The sequence below is a fragment of the Lactuca saligna genome, chromosome 7 (genome assembly GCF_052625555.1).
Source record: "Lactuca saligna cultivar CGN05327 chromosome 7, ASM5262555v1, whole genome shotgun sequence".
Taxonomy (NCBI): Eukaryota; Viridiplantae; Streptophyta; class Magnoliopsida; order Asterales; family Asteraceae; genus Lactuca; species Lactuca saligna.
In genome coordinates, this window is record NC_136423.1 from 15,559,650 (window position 1) to 15,584,438 (window position 24,789).

The following is a 24,789-nucleotide window of genomic DNA, read 5'->3' on the forward strand; positions in this document are numbered from 1 at the left end:
GTCAATATGAAGGAATAATTTTATGACTAGTTGATTATCATTATCATTTTTAATAATTCTATGTCTACTTTATTATAAATGGCAACACACGATAACATTCACATTTGCAATAAAAAGACTTATATGTATTCTTGTATATCAATGCAATTTTTTAATATTTTGATGTAAATTTCATTATAAATTAGGAAGAACCCTGCATTGCGGGAGTTGCCGAGTTGGAAAGCAATCACATTTTCACACTTCCATTTACAAAATTCTCGTATGGCATATATACATCTCCTGAAATTAATTTGTTCCTAAATAGACCACCATTAACTTCTTTCATGTGCTTTTGTTCCGGTATATGGATTTCAAAAATGTGAAACATCAATAAATAATAACTGTATTTTCATAGGTGACAAATTACACTTAATTCATTCTCATGTGATGTGATTTGTGAAAGCAAATGGTTCATGAATTTCAGAGACCAATTTATATCAACTTCTTAAAGCTGTTTGAACAGTTAATATGAGCAGAAAGAATAGAGACATGTAAAACAGTAGAACATGAGATCTTCCAGCAAGCTTGCAATGGCTAACAATGGCAGAAGTAGCATACAACTATCTCTCGGGTCCCATCTGGATGAATCCGATCAGAAAAACTTTGAACATATGCACTAAAAACCATCCTAGGCCTAAGAGCATGGAAGATATATTCAGTTGCATTTGGTGGAAGCATTTGTGATAATTCATATGGTCCAACCCCAATATGTTGGGTAGAAAAAATAATAAATTTATGTTAGAATTTAGATACAATATTATAACTTGTAACTACTAAAAGTCTAAAAGATCTTTGTATTTCTTTCTACCTTGTTTTTGATGGTTCGGGTCTTGAGTTGTTTTCTGTTTCATGCAAGGGAAAGTGAGGAAAAAGTACAGGCAGAATATAGCAACACCACGGAGTTAAGTGAGACAAAATTAACATTATTGGTGGGTGTGGAGACCACCAAATAAAATAAAATTTAAAAAAAAAAAAAAAAAAAAAAAAAAAAAAAAAAACACTTAAATAGGACAACATACAAAAATGAATTGTAGTAACAGTAATAGGGAAGGGATCGAATCCACAAGGATTGGTTCGAATGAAATCTATGCATTTAGTTTCTAAATAAAATTATAAAATGAAGGGGGTTTTGTTATAATATTAGATGCGATAAAAACTATTTTGCAAAAATAACTAAAATGGAAAAATACAAAATCTATAAAATAAAACGTTTCAATATTGGGATAAATCACAAGTTCAACTATTTGACTAATCATCATAATTTTGTGGTGCAATGGGTTTAATGGATATTAATTTGGCTATAGCAATCTAAGAAGCTTGAGATCACCTAGATTTTTTTTAGTTAATATAGTGATTAGAAAAGCTCACAACAACATATTTTCTTAGTTAAAGTCACAATTTCCATGAAGCATGTAATTAATGAAAATTAACTAGCATTAAGATTTAAAAGTCACCAAATCCAAGAAGAATCAAAATGTTTTCACTATCTTGTTGGAGAAAATACTTTCATGATTGTGTGAAAGGAAAGTAATCACAAAAACCATTTATTGTTTGTTAATTTGAATATCTATTACGTAATCAAGAAATTAACACTAATTAAATATTCACATATCTAAACTCATGATTAAATACATATAAACATAAATAGATGTTTTATTAGAAATTATTTTCATAGCATACCATCAAAACACACAAATTACTCATAATCAATTAATTATTCCATAGATTCACTCAATATTGAAAATAAAAACTAACTACACACAATAATAATAATAATAATAATAATAAAATGATAAAAATTATACCGATACCAATTACAAAATGAAGATTATAAAGCTCCTTGAAATAATCATTTCTTATTGCTCCAAAAAACTCCATTCATAATCCAAATACTAATACAAAAATTAACCTAACCTAATCTAATGTAAATAACTAATTACAAGATAATAAAATCAAAATCAATGATAATATTATTTGAATTCCAAAAATAAGAAAGGAAAAGAAAAGAGGAGACACCAAAGGCGTCGTCACTCCCTCTACTCCTACTGCCGGCGAAATGAATGAGATGCCCTACTGCATCTTTTGATTGGTGTGCGTTCAACAATTCCCAGCACAAGTTCAAAATGGGCTTCATACTCAACTTATAAATTGGGTTGCTAAAGTATTAAGTAATGGGTTGTACAATTGCTCTATGGGTTGCCATAAAATGCTAACGTGGGCTGCATATTTGACTTCATGTATTGGGCTGCCAAAACTAAATATGGCAGCAATCTGCATTGTTGCTCATCAGACAAAAACCCGACGAAAACATGTCTGAATCAACTCATTTTTTGTGAGATTGAAGATCAACGAGTTGGGAAGATGATGCTCGTAAAATTTCAGCTAAATCGGACAACGTTTACCCCTCCGTCTGATCGCTTGAAGAAAGCCGGTCAAAATCTGAAAAATTAATTTATATCATTTTGTTTTTCTTTTCGCTTCTGGATTTTTCTACGAGATTTCAATCTTGGTTGCAAGGCATTCAATGTGGCTTTAACAATGCTCCAAAATACCATCTTGCACATACAAATATGTGCAAAACTAGCTTAAACGAGTAAACATTTTCAAAACAATAAATCTAACGATTTAATGCAAAAAGTATATTGAAAATGATAAAAGTAAAAGAAAACAATTGCTAAAATATATACAAAAAATCAAGTTATCAATTACCAATTTCAAATGCACCATAACCATCGAAATCCAATGCCATTGCATTCTCCAATGTCTCTATCTCCAGGAATAACATGGTATGGTAGGTCAAGAAATGGACCCAACAAACTGTGAAATTCTTGTAGCACAAATTTAATGACTGTTTGCTTGTACTTAACTTTGCTCCTTGTGCAGATACGTTTCCTAATACAATCAACATATCAGGCTTCAGGGATTCAAATGATTTCTAGTTGAAATATCAACATGTGAGGGATCAAATTATGAATCTTTTATGTGTGAATACACCAATTGGTTGAGCAATAATAATAGCATATTATTAGACACAGTTAGATACAACAACAATAAGTGAATCAAGAAACATGAGGGGAAGGGATTCATAGATTATATTTTAATGCAATGCAACAACCTATTATCCTATATCAAACTACAGAATTTGTAAGTTAAAAGCACCATCATCGAATGTGCTACTTGCGCAATGCGATGTTGAGCATAATGATCATATAGGACCTAACAGTTAGTCAGACACTTTAACAAATTACGTACTATGAAGAATTGAGAAAAGAAGAAGTCTTTCAAGTGTACATCAAAGGATCCAGATGTCGTTTCATGTCCCGTCAAGAGCAAATCAGCAACCATCATAACCTTAAGATTATCTTCCAGTTGCATAAGGTCTCCCATCGATTGTTGCCATCTAAATCAAACACAAACTCTACCAAGTGTAGCATACTTAATTCAAATCCAAAATGAAAACTTGCCTATGGGGCTAGCAGTTAAACTCTTCCTAATAAAAGAGTGAATCTTTATCCCACATTATGTAGCAGATAAAAATATTGAATGAAACAAGTTCAATTATCGATATTTGAAATTGAAGCACACTTTAACTTTTGTTTGTTCATCGAGACAATTAACCAAACACTTAGTATTCAAAGTGTGAAATCTAGTCATAGTGTGAAATACATTCAGTGATTCCATAGGTCTTGTTGCCTTCCCAAGTGCATCAAGCGCAGCAGTGTAAATGTTTCTGTGAAAGTAAGAAATTAAGAATACATAATAATAATAATAATAATAATAATAATAATAATAATAATGATAAGATATATGAATAATCTTTGACAGATTATATATTATTAAGAAAACAAAATTGAGAGAACCTTATCCTGTTAGACTTGAAGCGTTCTCTTGCTTGCATCCACTCAATGACTTGAAGCACCTGCTTCCAGTTTCCATAATTTTCTAAAATTTGGATAAGTCTTATCATTGAATCAGATTTTTGCACTTCTCATCATCTTAGAGAAATTCCATTCATTCATTCTTCAATCGAGATTTGGCCCTATGAAAGCATTTCACCGAAGGGACTCCACGAGTTGCAGGGTCAACTTGGCGAGTCCGATGAAGATTTTCGTGCAAGGCGTGATCGTACAACTCCTTACATTTTATGACTTTGTTTTTGGGATACTCTGATATTATACTATTTTAAAAACAAGTCTTGAAGTGATTAATGGTTTTGAAAAGTTTTGAAAAAGTTTAAATTTGGCATGATTCTATGGGTGTTACAAGTTGGTACCAGAGCCTTCATTTGAGTGAATTGGAGGAACACTCGTGTAAATCCAGTCTCAAATCAAGGAAAGATTGTCAAAATGATTTTAAATGGTTTTCAAAATAAGTAAAGGAGGATGCAGAGTGTACGATCAGCCGAAGCCAATAAGTAGACCCAAAATACCATGCAGTTATTTGATTATGTGATATGTTAGCACATCATGCTAGTACTAGACTATGGATCTTTAGGAATTGCGTGATAGAATTGCATGATTATATGATGCCTGATAGTCTAGGGTTTTCTTTATATGAAATTGTCATCATTACTGTAGTTGTTTAGTGTATGCATCACGGCCATACATAATTAAGACCTTATGGCCTGAGAATTAGGAGCGTTCGTTTGGATGGATCGGTTTGATCCGATCCAATCAAGTGAATCCAAATTGATTTCGGTTTTTAAAAGATGGATCTGAATAGTCCAATCTAAATTCAAATCCGATACGATCCAATCCAATTATAATTCGGTTGTATCGGTTTTTATAATTAGGTTTTCAAAAAAATAAACATTTTAAAACGACATATAATTATAATATTACCCAACTTTACACAATAAGCAAAAACAAATTATTTGGTTGTGTTTTGAAATTTATAAACAACTACTAAGAACATATAGTATAGTTAAATATTTTATAGATAGAAAACTTTTGAGAGAAAATGCATATCAATGTTTTTTTATCAGTTGAAACATTTTGAACCTATTTAAAAAAATAAATTACAAAATTAATAAATAACTATAGATATATATATTATAAATAGATAAATAATAATTGTTTATTCGGTTTTTTTTGGACTATTCGGTTCTTATTTTATAAACCAAAACAAATCCGAAATTCAAAAAAATAATTCGGTTTTGTTGAAAATCAATCCAAAAATCCGAATATTCGAACCAAATTGTCCAATTGGATAATTTGGTTTTATCCGAATAGTGAGCAGCCCTGCTGAGGATGTTTAGTTTTGCCTTATTTCATGTTCTTGTTTAATGAAGGGCTTAGGGTAGGATCAGGTATTCGAAAATCTATAGGGTCCAGCATGTATGACTAGCATACACTAGTGTTGCAAAGTTGGTGGAAGTTTCGTGGATGGGTGGGTTGTGTGAGGCCGGTAGGTCGGTTATGAGATACTTAGCCTTCCTCTAGGAGTAAGGATTGAGCGACCACCATGTGTATGTATATTGTTGAGACAAATATGGGAAGGTGTGGAAGGTAGTATAGGCACATACTACTAAAGGGACAGGACCCATACGCGTAGCAAGGAAGTCACAACCCCTAGGGTTTAGTTGCGAGTTGGTTCCCTATTATTTGTGCAGATTATCTAAATATCTTTCTGATGTATTTTAAGTATGGTGGTTACGAGGCGTTTTGTGATAGGATCCGAATCGGGATAAGGGCAGGGTGATCAGGAGGCCCCGTCAACGCCCGAGATTATCGGCCAGGGTGGGCCAGTGTTGATAGAGGATCGTGTCAAGGAGATCATCCACAAGGAAGTGGTCGAGGTTGTGCGGGGTCAGATTCCGGAGATTTTTGGGTCTATTAAGACCGCTATGATGGAGTATTTTGATGACAGATATACAGCCATTGTTGAGACGACTGCCGCAGCAGCTACAACAGCTTTAACAGCGGCAGGGGAGGAGTTGGTTGAGCTTTTCAGTACCGAAACTTCGATAACACGAAGCCATAGGCCTTCGATGGGACTCAGGATCCGATCACAGCCATGAGATGGTTGTCTGACATGGAAGGATGTTTCTTCACGTGCTCATTTCCTACTGACTAAAAGGTCAGATGTGCCTTGAACTTGTTGAGGTCTGGGGCAAACGACTGATGGAGATTGATGATTGGGTTGTATACAGATGACCTGAGAGCTGTTGTTACTTGAAAGCAGTTCAGAGATATGTTCCGTTGTCATTATATCCCACGGGTCGAGCGCGAGCGGTTGTCACAGCAACCACAGCTTTGTATAAAGATAGGAATCATCAATCATCAAGTGTCTCTACAGCAGTATGAATAAATGCATAGCTGTTCTTTTAAAGTAGTTACAAGGAAGGTTTTACACAACCCTTTTGCTTACCCTAGCTCTCGCTAGACCCTTCCACTATAGGTATTATGGATCAAATCTCTATACTTGATAATTAACTTACAGATTGAGAACAAACATGCAGGAAAACGATAAACATTGCTTGAATCCTTTAAAGATAACAGAAACAATATAGTGCTTTTTTAACCTTCCAAGACACAGCGTTTTCATAAGTATATATGACAGCTTGTTAAAGTACACAGCTCAAAAAAATAAAGTACTCACAGCAAACAGCAAACATATATCGATAATAAAGTTTTTCAAAACACAAGCCAAATATTTTGTAGGAAACTCAAATACTATGATGTGTTTGATCCCACCAATCTAAACAGATCTATATCAATTATCGACTTGCATCTCACTAGGATTCTGCTTTCGATCCGACTCCACGGGGTCCTAATACATTGGCAGTGGAAGTTTGGAACCAAATATGACTTAGCAACTCCTGAAGAAATTAACAGAGAAAGTAGCACATCAGGAATTGCAGTTTCTAATAATACAATTAGTCTGCTAAACAAACTTCCACATGATTATAAAGATGTAAAAAATGACCAAAGCTACATTCTCTAGATTAAATGCGAGTTTAACAATACGTACAATTTCAATAAAGCCTATGTTTCTCTTTATCTTTTCATATAATGATAATTTAAAGTGTGCATGATTTCAATTACATAACGTTCAGTAGACAATCGAGAACTAGAAAATCTACGATAAGCAGCATTATTCTGAAAAAGACGTTGGCCTTTATCCCCAATGGCCATGAGTACCAAGTAGACTTTTTACTTGAAGGGTGCTTATGTTCTATAAACTGAAACTATAAGCACAGAAAAGAACAATATTAGTTTATATATCCATGTTCACCAATCTAAACATCAAGCAATACTTACTGATGCAGATTCTATTTCAACAATTCCATGGATGTTAAGATGCACTTTAACTTTGACCAACACTTTTTCTGCACCAGAAGCTTGAGATGGCCCAATCTAAACATATATTTAACAATTAACTCAAGATGTGAATGGGAAAAAGTAAATCAAGTGTAAGTAATACAATATTAAACATAACATATACACACACACATAAAACTTTTACCATGAAATAACCAGCTTCATGTGATAATCCAGCAGGGAAATCCGTCGTGTTGGTATAAAAAACTTGACAATAAGATGTAGTATTTCCATGGTATGCGACAGTTTTATTTCTTGGAAATGAACTGCCTTTTGGGAATAACGTAAATTCAGGGCATCTTTTACCATCATCAAAAAAAACTCCTGTTGAGTAAGGAAATGAATCCTGAACCTACAAAGATAAGAAAAAATAAAATAGCATAAACCCTTATCTTCATAAAAACGTAGTACCAAAAAAGATATATTAATTAGATAAAAACCTTATAATCTTTGACTTGGCAAGTTGGGCTAAGCAATGCACAAGCAAGAGCGCATCCTCTAGCAACACATTCACTTCCATTTAGTGTTCTCATTGGTTCTTTATCAAAAATCGAAGCTATCTTTCTTGTAATAGAAGGTATGCGGGACCCAGAACCAACAAGCTCAATGGTATCTATCTTATCTACACCTAGACCAGAGTCCTTTAAGGCCTTACCACAAGCATCCATAACTCTTTCTAGCAACTCCACTGACAAGTTCTCAAACTCTTCCCTCTTAATCAATCCATTCACATCTTTATCATCAACTAGAAAATCAATACTAAGTGGTGCTTCCGCATTGGCACTTAGAATTTTCTTTAACTTTTCACATGACGCCCTAAGCCTTATAGAAGCACGAGCATTCGAGTAAACATCTATATCGTGTTCTTCTTTGAATTGTGTTGCAAAATGTCTAAATAACACTTCATCAAAATCTCTACCTCCCAAGTTCGGATTAAACGAATGGGACAATATTGTCATTTTCCCTTCTTCAAAAGCAACAACCGTTACCTGAGTGTCGGAATGCCCAATGTCTACGAATATAACATTAGTTGTTTTTTCATCAGAAAAATCAGTCTTGTACATTCCATACCCTAATGCAATTGCAGTGCAATCATGCATTAACTTCAATGGTCTTAAACCGGCAATAAAAGCAGCATTAAGATATTCACGCCTTTGCAAGTCTGTAAAAAATGATGGAATCCCAATCACACAGTCTTCAACAGGGGACTCAAGATTCTTCTCTGTTAATTGTTTCAAATGTGAAAACAACATCCCCAAAATTTCCACTGGCTTAAAAGTCCATGTCTTACCCAAATACTCTAAATGGATCAAAACACCACCATATGGGCCCTCAGTGGTCTCGAAAGGTAGCAACTTAAGATCTTCTTTCACACTAGGTTCATTATATAGCTTTCCAATCAATCTCTTGATCTGAGAAATGGTTGATTTTGGAAACTTAGTAGCAAATGCAGCTCCTGCAGAACCCAAAAACCTTTGCTTCTCACCAAATGAGACTACAGCAGGCGTCTCACGTTTAGATTCATCATTCAACAACACATCAATCCCACCACGCTTTGCAACTGCAATGGCACAGTTTTCATTCCCGATGTCAAACCCAACCACACTCATTCTGAATTCGCACAAAAACAAAAGAATACTCTTCAAAAACTCGACACCGATGATGATCCTTACAAAACCCTAATTCATCCAAACAAACAATGCTCAGTTCATATATAAACTACTTCATACAAAGTAAATTTAAACATAAACAAGAGTAAAGCACTACATCTCGCAGAATTCCGTTTTATGAGTAATGATTACTCTGTTCTTAAACTAATCACACAAACTATATATACATACACAAACTTAGATCAATCCGTAGCCAACCGCATATACGGCGCAAAATCAAATATAATGATCAAAATATGAACATCGATCTAACGTAGGAGTAAGATGAAAGGTGTACCTGCTTCAAGTGTGAGTTTTTGTAAATGAATGCGTGTGGAAAACCGAAAACAGAAATTAATCGTAAAAAAGGAAATCGAGTAGTCGTTGAAAATTCAACGTCGATTTTGAATATGAATCGTCATGTTCATTTACTAGCAATAAATAACGTTTGGACTTTTGAGTTTGGTGAGTTTTGGCGCGCCCAATCAAAAAATCCAAGTTGGATAGACTGATGGAGACGAACCGACTATAATGGGCCGGTGACCTTAAGGGCTCGAATTTATTTGTTAGGTGAAATGGAGATCTAAAGCAAAGCAGGTAGTAAAAAGGTTCCTATAAAAGGAAAGGATCAATTATAATTATTTTTAGCCTGTTGTTAAATACAAAACAATTTGGTTTTCATTGGCCATGGTTAATGAACTTAATTTGGAGTTTGAGTAGTTTGATGTCAAAATTGCATTTTTCATGGTACAATGAAAAGAAAAAAGATTTGTTATGTCTCAACCAGATGATTTGATTCATTTATGATTTCTCATGGCTAATTGGCTATGATCAAAACCAAGGAACATACATGTGGAAATACAAGGAACAAAGCTTGAATAATGATTTAAAAAAAAAAAAAAAAAAAAAAAAACACCAACAGGGGCTGCATTTTTCTAGCCCTTAAACCAAGGTGTTTTCAAAAATAGAACTGTCTAATCTAATAATATATGAATTGCCAAAAACCTACAAATGCATTGTAAAGTTTTCAAAATAGAAAGCTAGCTAAAGATCATGGAGGAAACTAGAATATATTGTTGTGTTTGATCCCACCAATCTAAAGAGATCTATATCCACAATCATCTTGAACGCCATCTGGATCGTCATGCTTTTCATCAGAGTCCACGGGTTCATCATATTTGGGAAGTGAAGGTTTGGATATCATCATGACTTCACACCTCCTGAAGAAATTAACAGTTACATTTTGCAGCTTCTAACAACAAAAGCAATGCACTCAAAGACTATTCACATGATTCTTTGTGTTATTCATGTTATGCCAAATTTACCAAATTATGTTCTCTAAAAACTAACAATGCCACCACCCCCATCATCACATACACTAGACTGAATGTGAGTTTTAGGTTCCTATACAAACCAAGTTAAGCTCCTATTATAGCCCTAAGATGAATAATATACGGAAAGTATTAACTATCCCCCAAATATCTATACATGACATAATAGAAAATAATACAATTAAAGTCAATAATTATGCTCGAGCTCAACTAAAATTTAACGAGTTTTAGGTGAATCGATTCATGTTAGTACAACAAGCCAATTGGTTAAATCTAACCTCTTAAAAGTTTCTGTGATTCCACTAATGGCAGTTGAGCAGTATATGGAGATGGCATTCTTGGCCAATGAATCATGTAGTTGAGAAATATGAGTCAACCACTGCTCAGCTTGAATGCACTCATTGATAACCTGCCAAGAAAAAATTAATAATAATAATAACGTGACAATTATTTGACAGAAAAAGTATAATCACCAAAATCATAAATTATACCTCATCTTTCTGCATAGGGGGCAGTAAATCTGCAGCCTCACGATTTTCTTGAATACAAGTTTGCAGAGCTTCTTTTGCTTCTTTTCTAGCCATTTCATCCTTGTATCTATTTTCAATTGGATCCAACAACTGCATAAACAAACATTGATTAGATATGTATTGCACGTTGTTTCAAAAGGAAATCACGGTTCAGTTTCATCATCACCTCTTTGAGATCTTCAAGCTTTCCGATATAGACTTGTTCAGTTTCATCATCACCATCTTCATATAGCCACTCTTCAGTTTCTTGCAGATTTTTTAAGATGATCTCCTGCTCTGAATCTGTGGTGAAGCTCCGGTAGCAACTCAAAAGCTAACTTACACAAAAAAAAATAAGAAGAATTGTAATGATTACCAGCACAAAATGATATATATATATATATATATATATATATATATATATATATATATATATATATATATATAATCCAAAGTGCATTAATCATGTTATAATTAATATCCCGATAGAAATTACAAGTACCTTGCTTCGAGTGTCATAGATGAAAGACTCGAGGGTATTTCTTTTGTCCTTAGTTTGCTCCACCTTTATGTCTTGTTGTTCCAAAAACTCTTCTCTCTCTTGAGCTTCATGTAGTTCATCTCTTGTCATGGCAACATCTAGAAACTCAGAAACTGCAATGCTCTGCCTCCTGGACCAACCCCTTCTTGCTTCTTCATCCTGCATGATCATGCATGCATGGCTTATATATGCAGTTAAAACTATATATATAGCTTTAGCTTCACTAAAAAGCTACAATATTTACCACTGCATGTTCTATTTCAACAACTCCATGGATGTTAAGATGCGCTTTCACTAATCCCTTTGCTTTTTCCTCACCAGCGGTTTCAGATGGACCCACCTTAAAAAATACTTATCGATTAACCCAATATATGAAAGGGAAAATATTGTAACACACAAACATATTACCATGAAATAACCAATATGAGGTGATATTCCAGCAGGGAAGTCCTTCTTGTTAGTGTAGAAGACTTGAAAATATGATATAGTATCTACATGGACACCAAAAATATGATCCTTTGGAAATGGACTGCCTTTGGGAAAAAGCAAAAGTCCTGTTTTTCTTTTGTTTTCTTCATCATCTAAGCGTATTGTGTAGGGAAATAAATCCTGAACCTGCAAACAATAAGAATATATAACATAAATCTTTAAAAAGATAATTATATCAATATATTTTCAATGTACTACTTCTATTGATTAATTAGTTCCCTTATTATAATTAAGTTTCCCATTTACTAGTTGTTATCGTAAAAGGTAGCTAGAGAAAAAAAAAAAAAAGACCTTATAATCTTGAACACGAAAAGCTGGGCTAAGCATTGCACAACGAAGAGCACATCCTCTAGCAACACATTCGCTACCATTTAATGTTCTCATTGGTTGTTTACCAAAAACTGAAGTTAACTTTCTCATAATAGCAGGTATGCGGGACCCAGAACCAACAACCTCAATACTATGTATATCACCAATCTTTACACCAGCATCCTCTCCAGCCTTACAGAAGGCAACACTAACCCTTTCAACCAATTCTAGTGACAGATTCTCAAACTCTTCCCTCGTTATTAATCCATTCAAATCTTTATCATCAATCAGACAATCAATGCTAAGTGGTGCTTCCGCATTGGCACTTAGAACTTTCTTTAACTTTTCACATGACGCCCTAAGCCTTATAGAAGCACGAGCATTTGAGTAAACATCTATATCGTGTTCTTCTTTAAATTGTGTTGCAAAACGTCTAAATAACACTTCATCAAAATCTCTACCTCCCAAGTGCGGATCAAAAGAATGTGATAATATTCTCATTCTTCCCTTTCTAAATGCAGCAAAAGTCACCTGAGTGTCAGAGTGCCCGATGTCTACAAATACAACAATAGTTGGTCCTTCGATAGAGAAATCAGTCTTGTACATTCCATAACCTAATGCAACAGCAGTACAATCATGCATTAACTGCAAAGGTCTTAAACCCGCCATAAAAGCAGCATTAAGATACTCACGCCTTTGCAAATCTGTAAAATACGATGGAATCCCAATCACACAGTCTACAACAGGGGACTCGAGATTCTTCTCTGTTAATTGCTTCAAATGTGCAAACAACATCCCCAAAATCTCCGCTGGTGTAAAAGTCCATGTCTTACCCAAATACTCTAAATGGATCAAAACACCACCATATGGGCCCTCAGTGATCTCGAAAGGTAGCAACTTAAGCTCTTCTTGCACACTCGGATCCTTATATTCTCTTCCGATCAATCTCTTTATCTGAGAAATAGTTGATTTTGGAAACTTTGTAGCAAATGCAGCTCCTGAAGAACCCAAGAACCTTTGCTTCTCACCAAATGAGACCACAGCAGGCGTCTCGCGTTTTGATTCATCATTCAGCAACACATCAATCCCGCCGTTCTTCGCAACTGCTATAGCACAGTTTTCATTCCCGATATCAAACCCAACCACACTCATTCTGGATTCTTACAAACACACAATTATGCTCTTCAAAAGATCAACGATTGCAATACTTACCAACACCTAATTCATTTAAACAAACAATCAGTTCATATAAAACATAAAAGTGGTAAACATAACTATAACACTTTACCAGTAGAGTTTTGTAACCTAGTTCACTAATCGATATTCTTAAACTCGAGCCGAGATTGTTAGAGTACCCAAACCATCCACATATGTACACAAACTTCGATCGTTGGGCAGCAAACAACGCGCAAAATCAAACATCAATATCAAAACATGAGCATTATATCAAATGTAGTATAAAGATGAAAGAGGCGTACCTTCTTGAATCTGTGAGTTTTTGTGAAAAATATGTGTTAACTTAATTCGTAAGATAGAACTTAGAGGTCGAGTAGTATTCGGAAAATCCTTATCGTTTTTCGAATTTGAATCGTGATTAAGATAGCGTTTATTATGGGATGGATTTTGGCGCCCTGATTTGGACTAATAAAATCGTAAATGCTAGCTGGGATAGACACGAGGCATTGAGATGAACCGACTAGTTCAGTTCAATGAGATTTATTACCAAATAAGTTAACTATTTGATATCTCTCCGGAAAAATGAGGTAACTATTTCTATTTCTTATTCTTTTTACATATCGGCAACTTTTTTTTTTTTATACATAATAATGCAACTAATTTGTTTTAATTGTTTAAATTACACTAATATTATCGATTAATACCTGTTTTAACCGGTAACTCAAAGGAAAAATGACTTAGGAGGTTAACTACCTCTTATCCGTATTCATATATTGGTAATTTCTTATTTTTTGTACATAAGAAAGTAACTAACTTGTTTTAACTGTGTAACATCTCAAAAATCATAACAAAAAATATCGTTTTTAACTTTATATATAGGGAGAATTTCATATATACCCTTCTTAAACATCAAAATATCATATTTATCCAATTTAATTTCTAAATATCATATTTACCCTTCATAAAATTTCTAAATATCATATTTACCATTCATAAAATTTCAAAATATCATATATGTCATTTTTAAACATCATAATATCATATATGCCCTTTTTAAATCTCAAAATATCGTATATGCACTTTTTAAACATCAAAATATCAATGGTAATATCTAAAATATCCTTCATCTATAACATAATCAACAAAAAAAACTAAACAATCAAAATATACATTCCATAGAGAGGGTTGAAGATGAATATTTTTGTTTGTCAAGAGGAAGATATTCCAACAATTTAGAAGTTCACATTCCATTATCATAGAACTAAGGATAATATCGTTAAATTTTTTAATTATTATACTAATTTTAAGTTATAAAAAATGATTATAAAATATTAAAAACATTATAAAAAAAGATTTGGGCAAATATGATATTTTGAAGGTTTATGAATGGTAAATATGATATTAAGAAATTAAGCTGGGCAAATATGATATTTTGAAGTTTAAGAGGGGCATATATGAAATTCTCCCTTATATATATATATATATATATATATATATATATATATATATATATATATATATATATATATATATATATATATATATATATATATAAAGGGCAATTTTAATATGTTTGTACCATGTCATAAAATATAATGCAATGTTATTTGCTAACTAATTGTATACCTAATGAATCTGGTTGTCACGAATGAGAAACAAAAGCTTAAGAATGTTGGATTTTTAGACAAAAGGATAAGTTTATTGGGTTTTTTTTTTAAATACAAAACATGATTGAGATTTTTTGAACGGTTTTAAAACTCCTTTGGTCTTACAAGTCATTTTATCGATATTTAATTTCATGTCATAAGTCGTGTCATTAGTTGAATTTCATTAGTTGGTTGACAAATTGAACAAAAGTGTAAGTTAGTTTGATTATTTTAGACAAAATGTTAAGTTCGTTGGGTTGTCTTGAACACACAAAACATAATTGGAGCTTTTTGAATGGTTTGAAAACTTTATTGGGTTTATAATTCATTTTCCTATTTTAAAATGTAAGATTTCTTCTAGTTTATATTAAACAAAATATTAGAATGGTTGATTTGTTTATTTATTAGTTAATACTAATCAATTATCACATCATGTTTTAATATTTGGTGAAACCATCCATACCAATGGGTAGGGTAGTTTGGACGATGGTATAGGGCCATCAATTTTTAGTCCAAAACAAAATCAACAAAGAAAACAAAGGGACATGTGGTTATTATGAAATAATCATCGTATTGGGCCTTTCATCACCATTGATCGAAGGACTCTATTAATCAATTCTAGTTTTTGCAATGATAACAAACAAGTTAATTCATAATAAATTGATTTTGGTTTTTTTATGCAAGCCTATGATTTCCGATTTCATCGTATGATTTCAATCTTTCTTGATACATCGATTCTAATAATTTAATTTCACGTGTCTTTCAAAAGAAACCAACCTTGTATTTTGTATAAATCTAGTTTCAGGCAGTCTCACGGGTTATGTATTTAATTTCTGATTCGTGTTAGTATGATTTGTGTTCATGTGATTTCTTCATGTAAATTGTAAGATTACACTATTGTTCTTCATTTCTTTCATATTAATTTTATGATAAGAAGTTGATTTATATGTTTTCTTTTCGATTTTCTGTAAATAACTTGAAACTTTAACATCATTAATTTTGAAATCCTTGTTGTTGGAGCTTTGAAAATGATACAAATTTTATTATCCTTGTTATTGAAAAACAATTCAGCATCAAATGTTCACAACTAAGTGTTTTCATTTCCTTTACTTATTCTTTCCTTGTTTTATAAGTTTAAAATAATAACATGTTACCTAAAAAAACATTTACCTAATATTTGAGCAAACGGTTTTAACCGAACGGTCGAACCAGTTGGACCGAGAACCAGGGAAGGGAGCGATTCAACTATCATCGATTTTATGTCTATTTTTTAACCGAAATAAACCAGACGGTTTTTACAAAAAACACTATTGAACTGGTTAAATTGAATAAAAATTCATCGAATAGAACCATTTTAGATAGTAAACTTTGGTGAGTTTTTTTCACATCTATTCAGATTTCTCTAAATAAAAACATATGGTAAATGTTATGAAGTTTTTGATATATTTATATTCATCTAAAACTATATATATTTTCAATATTATACATTATTTTCTTTTTGATTTATGTGAATCGATGTAAAACTTATGGTTATGTGTTATGTTGATATATTTAGATTGATCTACAACTTGTTTTTATGTGTATTTTTAATGTTTGAACTTGTGAACATCAAATTATTGATTTATGTATGTATGTATGTGTAGGAAAACCAATTTTTAAAACATTGCATTTACCTAGTAGTGAGGAAAAAACAATACAAAAAACCGATGAACTAGTATTATTAGTATTACAAAAACGATATAAGGATAAATTTATAACAAGGGTCCATTTTTTAAAATACATAAACAAAAAAAAAGTCACCCTCCTTTATTATTTTTTTACTATAAGGGTCTGATTTTTATATTTTTCTCGGGGAATCAAATCGGTTTGGACCGACCTTGGACCAAAACCTACTTCAACCCCTCTCCGGACTTGGTTGTATCATTTTAGCTATGTACCCCACCAAACAGCCTAACCTATATATAAGAGTCCAAATAAAAACATTTCTAGCATATGGTTGGAGGCCAACACGATATAGTTAGACAAACAGTCAGAGTCACAAATACATAAAAGAGCATTTCAGACAACATGCCAAATGCACACCATACTGAAAGTCTTTTCAGGTTAACTTGTAGTTGTTGTCCCCTTAAAGTACTCCATAAATAGCACTTGCATTAAATGTTCGAGCAACTAGGGGTGTTCACGGGGCGGTTCGGTTCGAATAGTAATAAAATTATGAACCATGACCACGGGGCGGGTACCTCATGTGCACTAACCGAAACCAAACCGAATTGGCCAAAAAACTGAACCGAACCGAACTGTGTGAAGGCGGGTAACCACGGTTCGGTTCACGGATAGCCGTTAAATAAAAAAATCAAATTTAATCAAAACTATAAACTCTATTTCGACCAATTTTTTTTCTAAAAGTAGTAACTCACGAAGTCAAAAAGAAAATATAAAGTTCAAATGTCATTTATTAAATTTATATAATAAAATTAATAAGGAAAAAAAATGAATGTAGAATGAAACTGAAAATTGTCAATTAAATTTTGTTTTGGCCACTGCGCAGTATCACAGGGATCATTCCAAACAATGTTGATTAGTATTTTATTTACTTATATATATATATATATATATATATATATATATATATATATATATATACACACACACACACACACACCGGTTCGGTTCGGGTATCCACGGATATCTAAATATCGAAACCGAAACCAACCCGTAGAGAGTCGGTTTTTACGGTTTCGGTTTCGGTTTTTTTGGTTACGGTTTTTTTTTCGGTTTCGGATTGACCGGATCGGATCAGTTTTTCGGTTTTGCGGTTTTTTTGCACACCCCTACGAGCAGCCCATAACATTTTCTCTTCACCACATACTCTTAAACATTCTCTTGGTATCTAACTTTGGTGTTGAATTAGCATAACATTGGGTAGATTATGGCTGACTCTGGCTCTCTTTTTATTCTCGTTTTATTGATCTTAGCAATGTTTAAGTAACATCTTTTTTTCGGGCCTAGAAAATAGTACTCCATCCGTCCTATATTGATTGTTCATGTTTTGTTTTTGGTTTGTCCTAAAATAATAGCTTAGTTCTAAAAATAAATACTTCTTTTACCAAAATACTCCTCATTATTAGTTAACCTACAATGGAAAAAAATTTTGGAACAGCGGAATATTATAAAACCTAACAAGACGCTAGAAAAATAATCACATGTTAACAAAAAAATATTGTTTACGTTTCCTAGTCATGATATAAGAAGTAGCGGTTTAGTAGTTCTAGTAAACTAATAACTATGTTATCCAACATTTGCATTTTGAAAGTTGAATCACATGTTATAATTTTCCTAGGTCCCAAGATGGTACAAGTAGTTATAAAATCTTGTGATGACTATTTTAAATTATTTTTTTTCCTACTGTTCCTTCGTATAAAAAATAATACATGGTAGACAAAAGATGAAGGATATATGACACCATATCCACGTATTAAACCCTCCACATCGGGTCTTTCAAAAATGAATTACAATACCACTAAACTAGTTTTTAATGGCACTTGGATTTCTTTTTTCTATCTCTACAAGACTTGCAATTCTTATAAGATTATTGCCATTGGTGAATAATTTCATAGTCGGTTGCCTTAAATATTATAAAGAATTGCTAAAATCCTCAAAACCCCAACAACGGGTTTGCTGCAGAGACTATAGTTGTGCAATATTTTATTGGCAGAAGAAAGATAAACTGATTTTTTATTAAATAATTGGGTTGGATTTGGTTGTGGAGAGAATCTAAGTGATTTCATATTATTATTTTAATATTACAATCATATTTAAATACTATAACCAATCAAATATTTTTATGCTAAATAGGCCCACAAATTTCTATCTCCAAACACTAATGACTTATGCTGAGTTTGTATTTTTTTTTTTTTTTTTTGCAAGATCGTAAACATGCACCGGTGTGTGGGTGTCCTATCATCAATCATAATTTGAGTGCTCTATCATTAATCACAATTTGAACAGGTGTTTCCAATCAATGCTCAATAAGCTTTTAGTCGTATACATTCAAATCTTCGAAGTTGCATGGAACGTTAACTTGAGTGCCGAAAAGGTGGAAAACAATAAACAAAATTTTGTAAAAAGATTCAAACAGAGGTGATAATTGTAACATTTACCCCATGATTTTCAACACTGTTCAACAATATTGTGATTACATACCTATAAAAGAACTAGACAGATCATTCAAGATTTATTCATATGATAACATTCAAAAGTCACACCATGAGATAGAGGAACTTGGTGATAATATTCAAATTGTTCATATATTTACAAAAATCATGATTTTTTTTTTTACCAAAAAAACCTTTTTTTTTGGGAGAGGTATTTTGTGTTGAAATACTTGATAAAAATAACAGATAATCAAAAACAGAATGACTTCACCCGTACACTAAAAACTAATCAACATTTTGACACTGCAATGATGAAATAATCTGGCATAAACCATGCACATGCATTATGAAGCTAAGAAACCACAATACAATTTAAATAAAAATAAAAACATTAAATTCTGAAAAGACCAGGCTCATATTGCAACAAAGGAGACATTCATTCAATCTCATGTTGTCAACATTTGGTAAGAGTCAAATGGCTATATCAAACTCAGAAAGTAGCTAGAAGAAAAGCCTCAGGGGATGAACAAACAAACAAACAGAAATACCAAGAATAAAAATATATATATGTGATATAGATAATTTACTATAGAATATAGTAGCAAATAAAAACCCGGAATTCTTCATTTCCAGCATAGCATAATATCCAAGAGCCGACCATATCAGTCACTAATAAAAAGGAAAATAAGACGTTGAATTTATTTTGGGATAATAAAAATTGGATAAATTAGAGTTGATTTTATTTACCTGTTGTTGGGATGGTTGTGGCTGTTGTTGGAGGTGTGGGTAGGCGGCGTATCCGGGGTATCCACCATAGTACATGGTGGGATCTTGAGCAACAGGGGCATATCCGTAAGTTTCATATCCTTGTCCATATCCATAGTACCCACCATTGTATTGGCTTTGCTCTACCTGAGGCTGAACAGATTCAACTTTCAATTTTCTTATATATTATATTATATTATATAAATAAATAAAAAAACAAACCTGTTTGTTTGAAGGACTACGGCCCCACGAAAGTCTCACTGTTTGTCCACCAAATTGAGTTCCTTGGAGCATCCGTAAAGCTTCCTCAGCACAGCTTCTGCATCAATATTTCTAAAAATGTTTAAAAAATAATAATCTTGGAGTAAGCTGCATAGTTGGTACCTGTGCAAGGACTTTTTTGTAATTTTACTCGAAACATTTTTTTTTTGTTACCTGTCAGCAAATTGAACAAATCCACATCGTTTGCCTAACGGGATCTTCACATGGACTAATTGTCCATATTGGCTGAACACCTGCCTCAGATGTTCATCTGTTACATTAGGATCCAAACCACCAACAAAAATCTGCAATCACATTTTTTTTTTAAATTAGGATTTTTTTTTTTAATGTGACATGTTGTCTGATTTTGAAACAAATTACTGACAGTTGTATTATTTGGATCGTCATCATTCTGTGTTCCTTGAGAATTTGGGTATGAAGCTGCAAATAAAGAAAATATAAATGAAAAATACTCAAAAAGGAAAATCATTTATCGTTTCCTCCTTCGCATAACCCCAGGCATCCAACAGCAGATTCATGCTCCAAGAATTAGAGATGAAAATTGTATTATTAGTACCCTCACATCATTAAGTCAAATGGAAACTATTTGCATATATCATATAATCTAAATCTCATAGAATCATATCATAACATAAATAACAATGACAATAAATTACATTTTTCGTCCCTCAATATAGATGGTTTTTGCAATTTTGGTCCTTATTTGACGTTGTTGATCCCTGTTTCAAGATCTTTTCCGGACCAAAATTGTTAAAGTTCAAGGACTAAAAATAATCGTATTACTTAAAAGAGTAAATTACTGAAATCGTCCCTATGGTTTGGTAAAAACTTCACGTTTGGTCCCTAACTTTTCTTTTGCACTCGGATCGTCCCTATGGTTTGATTTGGTTGCGTTTTTTGTCCCTTACATACATAAAATTAGGGACCAAACGTGCAATTTTGACCAAACCATAGGGACGAAAATCGCAACGAAATCAAACCATAGGGACAATCCAAGTGCAAAAAATAGGTTAGGGACCAAACGTGCAATTTTGACCAAACCATAGGGATGAAAATTGCAACGAAATCAAACCATAAGGACGATCCAAGTGCAAAAAAAAGGTTAGGGACCAAATGTGAAATTTTGACCAAACCATAGGGACAATTTTAGTAATTTACTCTACTTAAAATATGGACCAAAACCGTTACAAGAACCTCAATGAGGACCAAAATTGCAAAAATCACCTAAACTCGGGGACCAAAAATATAATTTACTCCAACAATAATGATCATTTATTCCAACTGCATAAGGAATGTATCAAGAAACAAAACCCATGATATTTCACATCTATCAACTAAAGATATAACCTTAGCAACTTAGCTTTACCTAATCAATGAAAAATGCCGATTTCTTCAGACATAAAAATGATGGAATATATTAATATTGCCAACAAAAGATCCCACATTCACTTGATCTTTGCACCTTTCTTCTAGGTAGGTCAAATTCTGTCTCATAGATTTATATAATGCTATTTTTACTAATATTTTATAAAACTTTGGCTCTAAGCAATGAGTTTGTGTCCATATTCTTATAATTCTTTCATAGTTTTGTGGTATTCTTCATGCATGTAGGCTTAGTCTTTCTCACCTCAAGTGGCTCAATTACCAAGTATGTTAAACATTTTATATGTCAAGTTTTCTCCGTATTTATATATGAAAATTCTACTTCATATAACCTTGTAGATAACTGAAAGAGATATATAAAACAGAAGTAGACATAAAAGCTTATGAAGGGGGTAATGATCCAAGTATGAAAGTAAAAGAGAGACGTTTCAATGGATTAAAAGAGAACTTTGGTGGCTGTTAAACCAGAAATAACCAAAAAAAAAAAACGTATAACTGAATGAATAATGATAAGAAACAATGGAATAATGTAACTTGACTGAAAGGAAAGCTGAATAGTAAAAGGACTTGGGGAAAAAAAAAAAGAAACGAAAGCAGCATAAATGGGCCTTGAGGAACTTAAATAAAAATGGCAAAAGGGCAATTTAATGGCATAAAATGGAAAACTGACCTAAGCAAGGCCACCCACTATAGGGTAACAATTTCTGCTGAAATCATTGCCCGACCCTTTATATGATAGAGCCTCTTGATGCCCTGCTTTGAGACAATACGAGTTTTATATAAGTTTTTGCATTTTCAATATTTTTAAGAGCATTAATGCCCATAATTCTCAAAGCACGGGAAGGAAAGAAATCACTTCGTTAAGTTGGCGTTTATGGTTTATCTACAAGAATCAATCGACCACAATCTTGAATTCATAAAACTTAAGAAGCTTGGAATTTGGATAACACAACTACACAAAGAATATCTAATAACACAAACAAATACAAGAATCAATAAAGAAGAGATACTAAACAAATAAAACCCATAAAACTTAAAATCCAATAAACATATATATAGAGAGAGATAGAGAGAACATGTACCTTTTGGATATTGTTGACTTCCCACACTCTTTTTGTTAGCAGCTGGCCCAATTCGCATTGGTCTGGTTGAACATAATCTTCCATTCATTTCAGTCATGGCACGTATTTGCTCACTCTCATCTCCAAATTTCACAAAGCCATAACCTTTTGTGCGCCCTGTGAGCCGATCAGTTACAACTTTTGCACCCTTAACAGAAGGGTAATGAGCCCTAAATGTCTCCTGCAATGTGTAATCTGTAACATCTGCTGCCAAATCCCCAACAAAGATAGTGTAATCAGGGGTATCATCTTGTCTTTTTTCACCAGCACCAAATGTAGCCCAGTTCAACCTGAAGAGTTGCTCCACATTGGGCATTAAAGTACCATTATATGCCTGTAGATGCCTTTCAGCACCAGCTCGGTTTACAAACTCAATGAAACCATAACCCTCAGATTGACCAGAATGCTTGTTACGTATGACTTTTGCAGAAACCACCTGCAAGCATAGAGGATCCTTAGAATTAGATAGTCATAGACTCATGGTATAGGGATCAAGCAAATATGAACAATGCTTTCATCATGCATTCATGGCATAAAGTCATAAACTATAAAGTTGGTCAGAATACTATTCTAAATCTTCTTGATAGGGAGTTTCACAACCAAGTTAAACCTTAATGAACGCATTAATTCTAACATAACTGACACTGACAATATTGTATGCAAAAGTGTTAAGTTTGAAATAAGAATCAAAAAACAATCTTTTTTCCTTGTGATTACAAGAAAATTTAACACAGTAACTGCAATTTAGGTATATGAACATGGCATTATATAAACAGTATATCATTCATATTCGGACCATTAAAACCCCAATTGTGTCCCCTCTCCCCCACTGCAATTTCTACAATTCCATAAATGTAGAATTCTCGATTGTCTTGCGAATGCATTTAAGGAATCTCTAAATCTCTTTACCCAATAAGAAGACGAAAACTTTGGGATCTAGAATCTAAACAATATAAGATAAACTGTAACTAAATAATGATATGGAAACAGGAATGTTAAATGGTAAAAACCTCGCCAGTCTGAGCAAAACAGCTAAGGAGATACTGTTCATCCATCCAATACTGTAGATCGCCGATCCATAGCGTACGGATCTCATCGGCGCTAGCTGGTTGAGGAGTCGCACCACCAACCGGTGCTACCGCCTGTCCCGTGTACTGAGGCGGAATTGTGGCAGCCGGTGGTGGTTGCTGGTTGTAATTATACATTTGCTGTAACGGTGGTTGTTGCTGGAACTGTTGTTGCGGTGGTTGTGGTTGTTGTTGATTCATCATCATCCACTGTTGTTGCTGGTACTGAGGGTCCATTAGCGGTGTTGTTGCAGGTTGCATAACGTAACCCTGGAGAGAAAGATCGAGTTTTTGAGAGACAGATTGAATTTTGGGAACGAAACGTAGCCCTAATTTAAGAACCAGAACGAGACAGAATGATCAAAATGAATGATAGACGATATATTTACAAAAAACCCCTTTATAAACTTCAACATTTTCTTATTGGCACATATCTATTGAACTTCTTTATAAACACCAATTGTACTTTTCTAAAAGGTAGCAAATTTTCAAATTTAAACTTTGTTAAATATATATTTTCAAAGGACAACTACATTATTTTTTATTAATAATAAAATAAAAATTCTTAAATATAAATTATTATAATTATTGTAAATATATGATTAGGGATGTCAACGGAGGCAAACGAGACAGGAGTTGCATCCCCGCCCCCGAAATTTCCCCATCACACCGCCCCCATCCTCACCCCTGATTGATTTTGGGATAATTTATGGGTTGTGTTATAAGTATCCTCATTCACTTACATAAATAGACACATACACAGGGGTATACAAACATTATTATACTCACATGGAAGGGGGTACACAACATTAGGGGTACGTATAGAAATTGCCTAATTTTTATTGTGTTAAATGAAGTCGATTTTTGGGCTTAAATAGGCTAATTTGGGGTTTAAATAGTTAATTAAAACATAATTTTACATGTTAAAAACGAAATTGTTATCACAACTCAAAAACGTTATACTAACAAACTTAAAAATATGATTTTTTTTATTGAATTTAATTAT

The 24,789-nt window shown here is 33.0% G+C and overlaps 3 protein-coding genes across 8 annotated transcripts; all 3 read right to left on the bottom strand.

The window, feature by feature from the left end:
* Positions 1 to 6,519: 6,519 nt before the first annotated feature.
* On the bottom strand, positions 6,520 to 9,522 carry LOC145005031 (heat shock 70 kDa protein 16-like). Of its 2 annotated transcripts, XM_078964077.1 has the most exons (6): positions 9,309 to 9,522; positions 7,802 to 9,040; positions 7,507 to 7,713; positions 7,302 to 7,397; positions 7,086 to 7,228; positions 6,520 to 6,859 (listed from the first exon to the last, which is right to left on the bottom strand). In XM_078964077.1, the coding sequence occupies exons 2-6, from the start codon at positions 8,969 to 8,971 to the stop codon at positions 6,850 to 6,852; spliced, it is 1,626 nt and encodes a 541-aa protein (XP_078820203.1). In that variant the 5' UTR covers positions 8,972 to 9,040; positions 9,309 to 9,522; the 3' UTR covers positions 6,520 to 6,849. The 2 variants fall into 2 exon arrangements, with proteins under 2 accessions (XP_078820203.1, XP_078820204.1); XM_078964078.1 differs by lacking the exon at positions 7,086 to 7,228.
* Positions 9,523 to 9,805: 283 nt separating this feature from the next.
* Positions 9,806 to 13,857, bottom strand: LOC145003860 (heat shock 70 kDa protein 16-like). The gene is made up of 10 exons (XM_078962766.1): positions 13,668 to 13,857; positions 13,478 to 13,570; positions 12,172 to 13,407; positions 11,800 to 12,006; positions 11,636 to 11,731; positions 11,353 to 11,550; positions 11,038 to 11,184; positions 10,833 to 10,961; positions 10,620 to 10,750; positions 9,806 to 10,230 (listed from the first exon to the last, which is right to left on the bottom strand). Exons 3-10 carry the CDS (start codon positions 13,339 to 13,341, stop codon positions 10,107 to 10,109), a joined length of 2,202 nt encoding a protein of 733 aa, XP_078818892.1. The 5' UTR covers positions 13,342 to 13,407; positions 13,478 to 13,570; positions 13,668 to 13,857; the 3' UTR covers positions 9,806 to 10,106.
* A 5,704-nt stretch (positions 13,858 to 19,561) lies between these two features.
* On the bottom strand, positions 19,562 to 24,150 carry LOC145004370 (polyadenylate-binding protein RBP45-like). Of its 5 annotated transcripts, none has more exons than XM_078963267.1 (7): positions 23,727 to 24,146; positions 22,678 to 23,152; positions 20,577 to 20,632; positions 20,366 to 20,496; positions 20,153 to 20,249; positions 19,913 to 20,077; positions 19,562 to 19,834 (listed from the first exon to the last, which is right to left on the bottom strand). In XM_078963267.1, exons 1-7 carry the CDS (start codon positions 24,042 to 24,044, stop codon positions 19,832 to 19,834), a joined length of 1,245 nt encoding a protein of 414 aa, XP_078819393.1. In that variant the 5' UTR covers positions 24,045 to 24,146; the 3' UTR covers positions 19,562 to 19,831. The 5 variants fall into 5 exon arrangements, 3 of the variants coding, with proteins under 3 accessions (XP_078819393.1, XP_078819392.1, XP_078819394.1); XM_078963266.1 differs by having other exon boundaries at positions 19,913 to 20,083; positions 23,727 to 24,144; XR_013662358.1 differs by lacking the exons at positions 19,562 to 19,834; positions 19,913 to 20,077; positions 20,153 to 20,249 and adding an exon at positions 22,266 to 22,348 and having other exon boundaries at positions 20,414 to 20,496; positions 23,727 to 24,150.
* Between the last annotated feature and the right edge of the window lie 639 nt (positions 24,151 to 24,789).

Excerpts from the sequence above, each read along its gene's own strand:
- LOC145005031 (XM_078964077.1), bottom strand. The coding sequence starts at position 8,971 with ATGAGTGTGGTTGGGTTTGACATCGGGAATGAAAACTGTGCCATTGCA. Across the intron at positions 7,714-7,801 it reads GCCAAGTCAAAGATTATAAG|GTTCAGGATTCATTTCCTTA; the intron begins GTTTTTATCTAA and ends TTATCTTTGTAG. Across the intron at positions 7,229-7,301 it reads TTGAAATAGAATCTGCATCA|TTTCAGTTTATAGAACATAA; the intron begins GTAAGTATTGCT and ends CTGTGCTTATAG.
- LOC145003860 (XM_078962766.1), bottom strand. The coding sequence starts at position 13,341 with ATGAGTGTGGTTGGGTTTGATATCGGGAATGAAAACTGTGCTATAGCA. Across the intron at positions 12,007-12,171 it reads TTCGTGTTCAAGATTATAAG|GTTCAGGATTTATTTCCCTA; the intron begins GTCTTTTTTTTT and ends TATTGTTTGCAG. Across the intron at positions 11,551-11,635 it reads TTGAAATAGAACATGCAGTG|GATGAAGAAGCAAGAAGGGG; the intron begins GTAAATATTGTA and ends ATGATCATGCAG.
- LOC145004370 (XM_078963266.1), bottom strand. The coding sequence starts at position 24,044 with ATGCAACCTGCAACAACACCGCTAATGGACCCTCAGTACCAGCAACAA. Across the intron at positions 20,633-22,677 it reads AAGTCAACAATATCCAAAAG|CTTCATACCCAAATTCTCAA; the intron begins GTACATGTTCTC and ends CTTTATTTGCAG. Across the intron at positions 20,497-20,576 it reads ACGATCCAAATAATACAACT|ATTTTTGTTGGTGGTTTGGA; the intron begins GTCAGTAATTTG and ends ATGTGATTGCAG.